Source organism: Setaria viridis, chromosome 5 (genome assembly GCF_005286985.2).
Source record: "Setaria viridis chromosome 5, Setaria_viridis_v4.0, whole genome shotgun sequence".
NCBI classification, from domain to species: Eukaryota; Viridiplantae; Streptophyta; class Magnoliopsida; order Poales; family Poaceae; genus Setaria; species Setaria viridis.
This window is the reverse complement of record NC_048267.2, coordinates 4,982,803-4,995,282: the sequence shown is the minus strand read 5'-3', so window position 1 is coordinate 4,995,282 and position 12,480 is coordinate 4,982,803. Positions and strand designations below refer to the sequence as shown.

The 12,480-nt window shown below is 45.0% G+C and overlaps 1 protein-coding gene across 2 annotated transcripts; it reads left to right on the top strand.

Moving 5' to 3' along the window:
- Positions 1 to 4,973: 4,973 nt before the first annotated feature.
- Positions 4,974 to 8,652, top strand: LOC117857002 (zinc finger BED domain-containing protein RICESLEEPER 2-like). Of its 2 annotated transcripts, none has more exons than XM_034739467.2 (2): positions 4,974 to 5,171; positions 6,057 to 8,652. In XM_034739467.2, exon 2 carries the CDS (start codon positions 6,088 to 6,090, stop codon positions 8,308 to 8,310), a length of 2,223 nt encoding a protein of 740 aa, XP_034595358.1. In that variant the 5' UTR covers positions 4,974 to 5,171; positions 6,057 to 6,087; the 3' UTR covers positions 8,311 to 8,652. The 2 variants fall into 2 exon arrangements, with proteins under 2 accessions (XP_034595358.1, XP_034595359.1); XM_034739468.2 differs by lacking the exon at positions 4,974 to 5,171 and adding an exon at positions 5,241 to 5,363.
- The last annotated feature ends 3,828 nt before the right edge of the window (positions 8,653 to 12,480 follow it).

The following is a 12,480-nucleotide window of genomic DNA, read 5'->3' as shown; positions in this document are numbered from 1 at the left end:
CGTTGCTTCTGAACTATCTTTGTAAATGGAAGCCCGGATTTTAGTAATGCTCCGTGCAGTATTAGTGCTAAACTGTGCTACCATTTTTTCCCCTTTTCTCTCTTACAGCACAGTGAAACGCTGTTCTTGCTCAGATTTACCTACTGGAGCGCATTCTGTGTCCTGGAACTGAGAAGAGGAGAGGAGAGGAGAGAGAGGAAGAAGAGAGGAGAAAATAGAAGAGTATGACATGTGGGTCCGTTCACAAAGGGTAAAATAGACCATTCACAACAAGTGCTCATGTTTTTGGAGCTGGAGCACTGCCATCAGCCAAACACGTGCAGCAGCTCCATGTTTTTTTGGAGTTCGTGGAGTGGAGCTAGGAAAATGTGGAGCTGGTGGAGTGGAGCTGGTTTTTCTGGAGTGGAGTGCTCCCAAACACCCCCTTAGTATCGGTTAGCAACCCTCTTTCAGTATTGAGCGTCTAGTCGGTACTGTTTGTTCGGTACTAAATGCTATGCTACCGATCGGTACTAAATGACTTTGTGCCCAAAAAAATAAGGAAAAAAATTAACGAATAGCCGGGAGGTCCCCGCACGCGTAATATGCGCGTTCGCGATCCATGGGATTCGAACCCACTGAAAGGACCGAGATGTCGCCTAGAGGGGGGTGGGAATAGGCGAGATGATCAATTTATAAAACTTCAATCCACGCGATTCGTGGGATTCGAACGCACTGAAAGGATCGAGATGTCGCCTAGAGGGGGGCAGGAATAGGCGAGATGATCAATTTATAAAACTTCAATCCACTCAGCAGCACTACCCTGGCTAAACCGATCAGACCGGTTCACCAGACTGGTCAGACCAGTCCAGGCAGGGTGACACACAATTGCTGCTCGAGTCCCTCCTTGACTTCTAGCACCAACCAAACTTGGAGAGTGGCTTCTGTAGATGATTTCCAATAGGGAAAAATGGTCCCTGCACACAAGACAAGTACACCCAAGTAGATCGAAGTGAAGCACAAGTAAATTGCTAGAAATCAACAAGCGAAGCAAACCCAAAATGAAGACATGAGGATTTGTTTATCCGAAGTTCAGATTCACCCCCAATGAATCCTACATCTCCGTTGAGGAGTCTATTGGAATACGAGTCTATTCAACTCCCTTCCAACAAGCCGAGTCTCTTCCAACCACTTTCATCGTCTCCACTAGTTGATGTTTTTCCTTGCGGAGGCAAGATCCTAGCCCTTACAAACTTGCCGCTGCTGACCACACCTTGGGAGCTAGCCGGCAACACCTGACCGTCTAGGAGGCACACCTCCAAGAGTAACAAATGCTTCAAAGGCTTTCTCAACACGAACCACAAGTGCTCAAGCTATGGATTGCTCTTTTCAACTCACTAATGCTCACAAAAGATCACTCTCTCAACCCAACTCAAAGATTTCTCAAGAATCGCTCAAGTCTCACAAAGAGAGGTTGGGGAGAGCTTTTCTAGTCACTAGATGGTGTTCAAGTTGTGTGGAACTAGCAGCCCCTCAAGGAGGAGGCTAAGGGATATAAATAACCCCACAAACCAGAAACTAGTCGTTGGGGCTGATCAAACCGGTCAGACCGGTTGCTAGACCGGTCACACCGGTCTAGTTTGAAAAACTAGCTATTGCCCTTAGACCGGTCTGCCAAACCGGCCGGTTTGGCTAAGTTAGTTGTTTGCTCTCTGAACCCCAGACCGGTCAGACCAGTCTGCCAAACCAGTTTGATCGGTTTGGCTAAGTTAGCCCCAAAACACTCAAACAGTCATTTACGGTTCACCTACTAGTTGAAACAACCGGTGTTAGTTGAGCAGGGACAGTTAGCTCACTCAAGGGTTTCTCAAGGCCAAACTGACATAGGTCAACTAAGAGCACTTTTGGTGTTGTTAATAATGCTGCATCCCTCTTGATACTACGACATACCTATACTCAAGAATAAATATAAACATTATATCATCCATTTGAGCTCGTAAGTCTTCATCCATGCCATACTTTGATCAATAGTCATTTGAGGGCTCTCAACATAGTTATTATCTTGAGCACATCCATCTTGAGCTAGTGACTTAAGATTCTCCCTTGTTCATGTAAGATATACTTGAATCCTTAAGTCACTCCATTTTACTAATCAAACTAGATTGAATGCATTGCATTGCTTCCCTCGGTAATGTCCAGATATGATACTTCAAAACCCCCCGGATATTAGCCACTTCACCTTAGCAAAACGCACATGGCCCAAACCGTCGCTTGTCCAAAGCTTGCTTAATCCCTCACTCTAGTATCTCGCTTGATTTCTTCACCTATTCTTGCCAGTTTGAGTTTAGCTTTTCTTTGACATGAACCATGAAATTCCATTTGAAATTATCTTCAAATGCTTGTTCTTGATTGATAAAGAATATCTCATGAATTGCAAGCTTCCAATAGCAAGACCAATATGTAGCACATAAGCTCATGTCTTTTTATCATATACATATGAAGTCTTGTAACATTCATTTATGAATATCACTATTCTTTTCTTAATGATCTCTTTAACTGTTAATCAAGCTATCATATGATTTGAAAACTTATAGATCAACCATCAAGCATATTTCCAAGTTTTACTTCACCCTTACTTGTCATTGATCATACAATTTTATCACGGGATCACACACTTGCTTGCTTTTCTCTATTGTGAGCCATATAATACACATTTAACTTAAGAGATAATATGATATCATAAATATGAGAATAAAACCCTGCTCACAATCTTAAACAAACAAGTTAGTCCTTTAATCACTTTGTCATTCAATTCATCAAAACCCACTTAGGGGCCTAGATGCACTTTCACCCACGACCTTAAGCCTCACGCGAACCTTCCTTACCATCTCATCTACACAACACATGTAATTGAGTTAGATACGCTTTTCTTTTGAAGTAACCTGCGGAGAGGCTTTTTGTACCAGTTAATAACATCGGTACTAAATGGTACTCCACGGTCAACTAGTATTATTGCCCGGTACTAAAAGGTCTTCGAGGATCAAAAATTTCTACCCAGTACTAATTTCGTGCGTTAGTACCGAACGAAAAGCTGTCTGGTACTACATAACCACCGAACGAAAAGCTGTCTGGTACTACATAACCAATCTGTGAGTGCTACATAACCAATCTGTGAGGGCTGAGGAAGTGTACATCTGTATATCGAGTATTTACGATCACGCAAATATTGCTAATGTGACTCGAGGAAACGAAGGTCATTCTCAAACCAACACTATGGGCCATAAGGTGCGGCCTAGTGTTATATAAATGGCTGGTTGGCCATCCATCCACTGAACAAAAAGGTACTTAAACTCAAATCTTACAAAAGATGGATATGAATTTTCCAAAAAATAAAGCTCCCAGCAAAGGTTCCCAATGCACCCATGCCACCTGCGTATGGCCCACCCGACAGATATAGCGGGCCTCGACACTGAGGGCACGACACACATGTGAGAACGGCACACATGGCAAGAGAGGTGGGCTACTACGCGTGAGCCCATTAAGATGTGACCAATCTTGCTTCCTCTCTTCCTTCCATCACATCCCCTCATCTCCTCCTCCCCTCCCCCTTTCATTCCCCTCTTCCCACATCTCACTCCACCAAAAAAATAGATCTGCCATACTTTCTCGATCTTGGAGCGCTTCTTGGGCCGAGCCCTGGGTACTTAGTCGGAGCTTTGGATATCGGCCACCACCTCCCTTCCTACTTGTGTAAGCTCTCTTGTCTCCAGTCCCAAACTCGGCATCCGAGCTCCCTTCCTCTTATGTCGCTAGCTTTTGTGTCTCTCATAGTGTTATAATTTTCTTCCGTTTGCAGGGTTGTAGATCTACACGCGCTCGGGGCTTAGAATAGATTCCATCGCATTAGTCGGAGGCGAAGCAAGAGGTTTGGAATTTTAGCCTTTTTTGTTATGCTTAAGTGTGATTTGAAAGGGTTTCAAGCATCCGAATTTTGGATCTAGACGGGCCATGCAGGGGATTTCTTTCTATTTGCAAAACTTTCGCCGATGTTATTGGTTGCGCGCGTGAGTAGGAGTAAACCTGTCGGAAATGCCGCCTCCTGCTCATGCTAGTTGGTATTTGCGACGCTCGTATTCTTCGTTGCCATGGAGCTTGCTAGGTTGGTGGAGGTCGCGCTGTCAGGGTTCCTATGGCGATCGATCTGGAAAGAGATAATGGACGGCTAGCCGGCTTAGAGATAGTGGTGATCGGTGCGGGTCGATGCCATAGGACAATCGATAGACCAGTTGTCGGTGTGGGAAGCTTGACGTCGCTGAGCTTAGTGCGGCGATAGGTGGCAATGGCACGGACAGACCAGAGGTAACGACGCCGCCGGGACAACGGCTAGAGGGTGGGGGCGCAGTGTTCGAGGGTGTTTGGATCCATGAACTAATTTTTAGTTCAGGTCACATTGGATGTTTGGATACCAATTAGAAGGATAAATGTGAACTAATTATAAAACTAATTGCATAAGTCGGCTAATTCGCGAGACGAATCTATTAAGCCTAATTTTTCATGATTAACACATTATTGTAGCACCATATGGTCAAATCATAGACTAATTAGGTTTAATAGATTCGTCTCGTGAATTAGCCTTCATTTATGCAATTAATTTTATAATTAACCTATATTTAATATTCCTAATTAGTATCTAAACATTGGGTGTCACGGGATTAAACTTGAGTCCGGGTCTCTTCGTCGGTCCCCGCAGGTGCGTGCGATGGAATTTTTTTTTATTTTTATATTTTTTATTTGCGCGTGCGATGGATGCAGGGGACGGACTCCCAGTCCCAGCCGGTCCACGCGCGGAGAGGCCCCCCTATCTGGCCCACCGGCAGCGTCACCTCGCACCAGCTACTAGGGCCATCGACGTGGGCCGCGAGCCCATTCGAACCCCGCAGCCGAGCCCGAGAGGGGTTGTTTGCTTTCCCAGCTAACAACCTCTCCCCCCATCTCGGGTTTCTCTACTGCCCCACGTCGGTCACACCACACAGCCCCCTTGTCTCTCTCTTCCCCAGTCCTCTTCTCTCCCCCCACGACAAGATCTAGGATTTGCGCGCTCGGCCTTCGTCCTTCTTGGGCCGAGCCCTAATCCTGCTGCACCCGCCTCGCTCGCTCCTCCGCTGCGCGCCAGCTCGCCCTCTCCTCCGCGCGTAAGCCCCCAAACTCCAAACCTCCTCCTATCCTCCCGCTCAAATTCTTGTAAATCCGGCCCAATTTTTTTCGCGTTCGGGGTTTAGATCTGGTGGTTGCGGTTCGAGCTGGTGCGAATTGATGCGCTAGGTTCGTCGGATCTGCAAGGGGAGTAAGCGCTCCGCTCAGCGGTCTGGGAAATGGGCTTAAATGTGCGAATTTTCGCGGAGTGACTTTTTTTTTTCCTGGGCTTGTTTTTTGAGTGGCTCACCCGGTCGTAACCGTAAGGATTAAATGTGGCCAAATGTTTTGAGGAGTTCGTATTAGGCATGTCGTTCTTGTTCGTAGGACGATTGATTACCTTTTCTTTCCATTCGTCGAGGGAATCTGGGGACATGACACGATGCTGCAGCACGCGTAGTAGCGGGAATAGTTTGTTGGGAATTCGGTAGCGTTTTGGTTTCGCAAGGGGATTGCTACTCAGGATTTGCGTGGCCGAGCCATTCTGGACTCTGGATCTCGGCCGCCACCACCCTCCTCCTGCAAGAAGATATCTGCTCAGCTCCACAAACTCGGCTTCCGTGCTCCCTTCCTCTCTCTCTCGCTCCATCTCGTTTCGCTCGTCGCGTTGTGGTTTCTTTCTGCCTTTTGAGTTCATAGATAGATCTGCGCGTGTTTGGGCTAGATTCCGTCGGATTTTTGTGGCCCCGCGTATCGATACGTGCTATATTGATATACATGTGTAAAGTATTGCTTGCATCTGAATAGACCTCCGTATCGTGAAGTTATGATCTGTTTGTTATGGACTCATGGTGTGAATACATTGATTAGTTTCATTAATTAACACTCTTCCATTGAAGTTTATTGATACATGTTTTCTGATTTTACCATGCTGTATCTGACAGATTGCACGGGTTCAGCTGCTAGCCTATCAGCATGGCTGAGGAAACCGCCAACGACGCTCAAGTGCCCCAAGATAACGAGGTTGCCCCCAACGATGAGGCAGTCCAAGGTGATGAGTTGGTTCAAGGTGATGATGAGTTGGCCCAAGGTGACGATGAGTTGGCCCAAGGTGAAGAATTGGCTCAAGGTGATGAGTTGACCCAGGGTGATGATTTGGTGCAAGGAAATGAGTTGGCTGTTGCTGAGGAAACGACCCCTGGGACCAGAACCAGGAGGAGGAGGAGTAAGAAGTCCTTGGTATGGGAGCACTTCACTATTGAAGAAGTCGCTGGAGGGGTCACACGGGCATGCTGCAATCTCTGCAAGCAAACCTTTGCTTACAGCTCTGGCTCGAAGATTGCTGGGACTAGCCATCTCAAGAGGCACATCACCCTGGGTTCTTGTCCTAAGATAAAGCGTCAAGAGCAGAGGCTGCTGCTGCCTTCAGCAGGAGGTACTGACAATGATGGTGAGGGAACTGCAGAGCGGCCAACCAAGAGACGCTACAGATATACTGGTTATGCAAATGCTGCTTTTGATCAAGATCGCAGTTACTCGTACCTGGCAAAGATGATCATTCAGCATGACTACCCGCTTCACATTGTTCAACAGCCGGCATTTGCCACTTTCATTGAGAGTCTGCAGCCACGTTTCAAGATTGTGGATGTTGATACAATGGAGGGAGAGGTGTATGCTGTTTATCAGAAAGAAAAAGAGAACCTACTGCAAGCATTCAACACTATGCCTGGAAGGATCAGCCTCACTATTGGATTGTGGACAACGAGCCAGACTCTTGGCTATGTTTCACTTGCAGGGCAGTTTATTGACTCCGAGTGGAAAGTGCACCGAAGAATGCTTAACTTCATGATGGTGTCTTCTCCTCATTCAGAGAATGCACTTAGTGAAGCAATTAGCATGAGCCTTTCTGACTGGAACATGAAGGACAGATTATTCACCATCACATTGGATAATGAATGTTCCTCACATGACATCTACAGTGCAAATCTGAGGGATCATCTCTCCAACAAGAACAATCTCATGCTCAAGGGACAGCTGTTTGTTGTGAGGTGCTATGCCCATGTACTTAATGCTGTTGCACTGGATGTGATTGCTTCAATTCATGGTGTCATCTACAGTATCCGTGAAAGCATAAAATTCATAAAAGCTTCCTCTGCCCGTGAAGAGAAGTTTGCTGAGATTGCTCTGCAGCTGGAGATTCCCAGTACCAAGACCCTCTGTTTGGATGTTACAACCCAGTGGAACACCACTTATTTGATGTTGCTGGCTGCCTTGGATTATAAGCAGGCTTTCACTACACTTGAGACATGTGATGATAATTACAATGAAGCTCCTTCCGCAGAGGATTGGAAGAAAGTTGAGGCTGCCTGTAATTACCTGAAACTGCTATATGACTCTGCACATAGCATCATGGCAGCAGGAAACCCAACTTCAAACCTTTTCTTCCATGAAGCTTGGAAACTTCAGCTAGAACTATCCAACGGCACAGGACATGAAGATCCCATTTTCAGTGGCATCGCCAAGGATATGCATGAGAGGTTTGACAAGTACTGGAAAGATTGCAGCCTCGTGCTAGCCATTGCTGTTGTCATGGATCCACGTTTCAAGATGAAGCTTGTTGAGTTCAGTTACTCCAAGATTTATGGGGCTGAGGCTGCTAAGTATGTTAAGGTGGTTGATGATGCTGTGCATGATCTGTACAAGGAGTATGTGGCTCAGCCACTCCCACTGACCCCAGCCTATGTTGAACAAGGTGAAGCGAACAATGGGCCAGCCAATGCGAATAACAGTCAAGGAGCTCCTGCTTCCACTGGTGATGGGCTTCTAGACTTTGATATGTACCTTTCTGAGATCCAGAGTAGCCAGCCCTCGAAATCCGAACTGGAACAGTACCTGGATGAATCCCTCACTCCACGAATCCAGGAGTTTGATATTCTGAACTGGTGGAAGCTTAACACTGTCAAGTTTCCAACCCTCTCCAAGATGGCCCGTGATATATTGGCCATTCCAATGTCTATGGTAAGCAGTGGCAGCTCCATATTCTCTGCTGGAACAGGAAGCCACATGCTGGATGACTACAGAAGCTCTCTCCGTCCTGAGATTGTGGAGGCACTTGTCTGCACAAAAGACTGGCTCCAGTACTCACCAGCTACCACGGAGGCACCAACTTCTGCACTGGTCAAGGCTGAAGGGTCTTAGGTTTGCAGTGGCTACTGCTTCCTTGTCGAACCATGAATCTATCTGTTTATCGTATCTATGAGTGTAGGTAACCGTAGAGGTGTATTGTAGGCTGAGATTGTGAACTGATTGTTATTCTGGTATTTATCTCGTAGAGGTGGAACTTGTTTGTATCGAACTTTGTTAACTCGTCAGTGTCATGTTATAGCTTTTGGTATCGTGTTCTGGTACTGTCTGGCTTTGCATGCGATGTGCATGTACAAGCTTCAGGGTGCAGGATGTATCAGCTGGTTGTCTGTACTTTGTACCCTGGTTTTGTATTCAATTTGATATGTACCGTGAATTGATATTCATGTTTGTGTACTTAGCTGTAGAATGTCTAATTGTAATGCTATTCATCACCTCTCCAGTGCTTCATCAGCCAGTTCAGTTGTACTGAATCACTGCTGTGTTTCTGTTTGAAATGGTTACCCTGGCGTGATGGCACCACGTGTGTGTTCAACTGTGCCGTGCTATTTTTGGGCTACTTATGTACTGGGACTTGCTGCACGTAAGTGGTTCTTACATATAGTACTCTGCCATTGTTCTTCACAAGTATGCTTATCAAAAACTGTACTGTTATCTGGTACCCGCACTCTCTGTCTGGCTGTCATTGTAACAAAGGTAGAAAGGGAGCCCGCGCAAGACAACTGTGGCCACGTCAACGGCTGCTTGTGATGTAAAGGTATGTGTGTGTAATGTACCTGATTGTTTGTCAACCATGTTTGTCGCTTTAGTAGCTAAAAGCTGTCGTGCTGGACTTCAGCGACTCGAACAACTTTACAGTTGAATATAAAAGGATATCGGATCATCTTTTTTTGCGGTTTCCTTTGTTGTTGCATTTATAATTAGCTCTTTTTTTGTAGTTGTCTACGAGAACACAGAGTTGCTATTTATGATTAAATTGTTCTGTCTAAAGCTGGTTTGGCACCTCAGCAACCTAGAAATCTCAGTGTGAAACTGGGCTGTTTGCCAGCTCTGTAAATCAGTTGCTCATGAGTATATTTCCTGGTTTTTTGTTTTAACATTCACGGTTAAAATACAGATGGAAATATACAAAGAGGTGGTTCAACTTGCAAGTGGTATACAAATGATGATGCCCGGAGATTGAGCGCTGCTTTGATGGTTTTCTTTATTTATGGTTGTTTCCTCCAGGTATTTACGTAAGTATATTTGCATAAACTACATAATTCTTTGCTTCGGCGAACAATTCTATCATTTTGCTCTGCCTTGTTCATGAGAGATGTGTCATTGTCTCCTACGTGTTCGAGAGAGAAAAAAGAGAGATGTGTCATTGTCACAGACTCACAGTGCTCTGTTTGTTCCTCTTAATTTCTCATTGTTTATTTCTTATTGCTTATGTTGCAGATTTCAAGTGATCATGAAGCTGTTGAGACTGCAAAACAGTTGGCTACCCACTGCATATTGTATACTCGATGCAAACGATATAGTATACTTTACGGTTTATTTCTCCATGTCTCTTCCTTTATTCCTTTCCATATGCAGTGTAGAACTCTCTTAGGAGCAAGATCAGTTTGAATTTCATGACCTTTTACATGACTGGTGGTATGAATGGAATGGCACCCTTTGAGCAATAAGCAATGCGTGGCCCCAAATGTAAACGGAATCCTGCTTCATCGAATCATTTCTCTACTGAACGCCCAGTTTTTCTACAAAGAGAAGGAAGAGAAAATGGTGCAATTATATCAAAAAGAAAAGGAGACTGAATACCACGTTGCTGCTGCTGTTGAGGTCGCTGAGCAGTGAGGCGCCAACCAACCTAGGCTTCAGGCTCTAGAGGAGTCCGGCCTTGCGATGCAAAAACCCAACCGGCCGGCCTCGGCCTGGATACCGCCGATCAAGCCGCCGCCATCTTCACCGGCGAGGAGACCGCCGGCATCTCCAACATCGAAACCTCCGTACAAAGCCCGCTTGCATGAAGGAATTGGTCCAACCGCTTGCATGCATGCACGCTCAATCTTACTTTATGAACATCTATGCGAGATTATTGAAGATTGGCCAAGTCACCACATGTACTTCGCTGTAAATGGTGCTTGGTGTATTCTTAATTAGTAATTATTTGATAAAAAAAGAGGTACTAATGAATTACTTTGTTTATTTCTTTTACTTCCTTTCTTGCAACCAGGCAGAGCAGGGCAACCGCATGCACGACAATTCGTCAACAAGAATTAGGCTAGGCAACGAAATTGAAATCAGGTCAGAAAAGTTGGCTGGCTGTATGAGGCTGGAGACTTTTCCTTTTTCTAAAAAGAATCTAGCAAAGTTAGCAGCTTGGGAGAAGCATAAGGAAAACTATGCTTTCATCCTTCCTAAATCCAGCGAGGCCATTTGTATGTCAATATACTCTGAATTATTGAAAGTACAAAATGGAAAATGGGAAATGTATGTACACGGAATTTTCTTTTGAGGTACCATGATGCCTATGATCAAAAGCTGTGGTACAACAACCGCACACATGGGAGAGCAATGAAATCTAGCCAAGAAGAGAAAACTTCCAACCCAACGGCGATAACCATTTGTCCATTCATACCCCCACAATATTAAGCATGAAGAGTATGTGATTCTGATGGCGGTTGATGCACACGATCTCATGTCGCTAATACTTGATGTTATAGACGCCGACGCGGTCTAATTGTAGGTTTGATCGAATATTGTCTATAAAAACATATTTTAGAAGAAGGAAAAGACGATACCACACTATATTAGTGAGATAAATCATGGCATGCAAGGTAATGAAGAATGGTAAATCTATTTTGAACACTTGGTTAGGTTTTGTATATGCAAGGTACAATTCCTAAGGTAGCACTATTTGTGGTATTTTTTGAATTGCAGTTTTTATAGGATGGATGGCTAATTTCTAAGATATTTAGCATATTAATTTTAAAGGAAAACTATATATATATGATTTTTAAATTCTCAATCTTAATAATTTAAATACACATTATATTGTTACTTGTTAGTCAAATCTTTACAAGCCTAATCGGAAGATGTCCATAGTTAAATATTTGTGCCCCAAGTAAGTCACTGTATGCTTGCGTTGCATGGAGAAACAAGACCTAATTGCGAACTGTGTGCAGCAGCTCTGGCTTGACTCTGTGCTGGTGCTCGTATTTTTCTAAATTTATTTCACAATTTGAAACGGAGGAAATACTAGTGCTACAGCTAGCGTGAATAATGCAGTCAGCGAGTGAACGTACAACTTTAGGTGGTAATCCAACCACGAACACGTGAGCCATTTAGTACATTCATCTTATTATATTATACTCCGTTCGTTCCAAATTATTATAAGTCATTTTATCTTTTGTCCTAAGTTAAATTTATGTAATTTTGACCGAGTGTATATAAAAATATACCTATCATTTTTGAACGAGTGGAGTATTATACTCCCTCCATTCCAAATTATACACTACCGGAAACAACAGATTTGCCGAGTGCCCTGGGCACTCGGCGAAGCCCCAAAAACACTTAGCAAAAGCTTTGCCGAGTGTTACACTCGGCAAACATCACTGGGCATCGATTTACTCGGCAAACGTTTCTTTGCCGAGTGTTTTTTGTCGGGCACTCGGCAAACACTTTGCCGAGTGCTAAACCGACTCTCGGCAAAGGTACGTGACGGGGAGAAGACGGTGACGGCGGATTTGCCGAGTGTCTAATGGTAAAAACACTCGGCAAAACTGGCCTCTTTGCCGAGTGCCAGCTGGCAAAAACATTCGGCAAAGGATGCCTCTTTGCCGAGTGCCAGGTGCCAAAACGCTACAATTCTTCTTCGGAGATGCTTCGGTTTGTAAACATCGTGCGTGACAAATTGTGCGAAACCTTCTCAATTTTTTACCACAGCCTCCACGTATGATATCATCACGTCATGACACATCCGGAATTACCAACCGGGATTAAATCTAGTGGGACGAGGGGGCGTTTTATCCCGGTTGGAAAAATCTTTAATCCCGGTTGTCCATCAACCGGGACAAAACAATCCTTTCCACGCACGCGGCCCCCTCTCTCCCGACCTCCACCTTATCTTCCTCATCTCCCTTATCTCTTCTCTCTCACACTTCTACCCGCCGCCCCCTCCCCCTCCCTCCCTCGGCCCTCCCTCTCCCCTCCCCCTTCCTCTCCCGCCCCCTCCCCCTC

What these genes read in the sequence shown, in the direction of transcription:
- LOC117857002 (XM_034739467.2), top strand. Translation starts at nt 6,088, where the DNA reads ATGGCTGAGGAAACCGCCAACGACGCTCAAGTGCCCCAAGATAACGAG.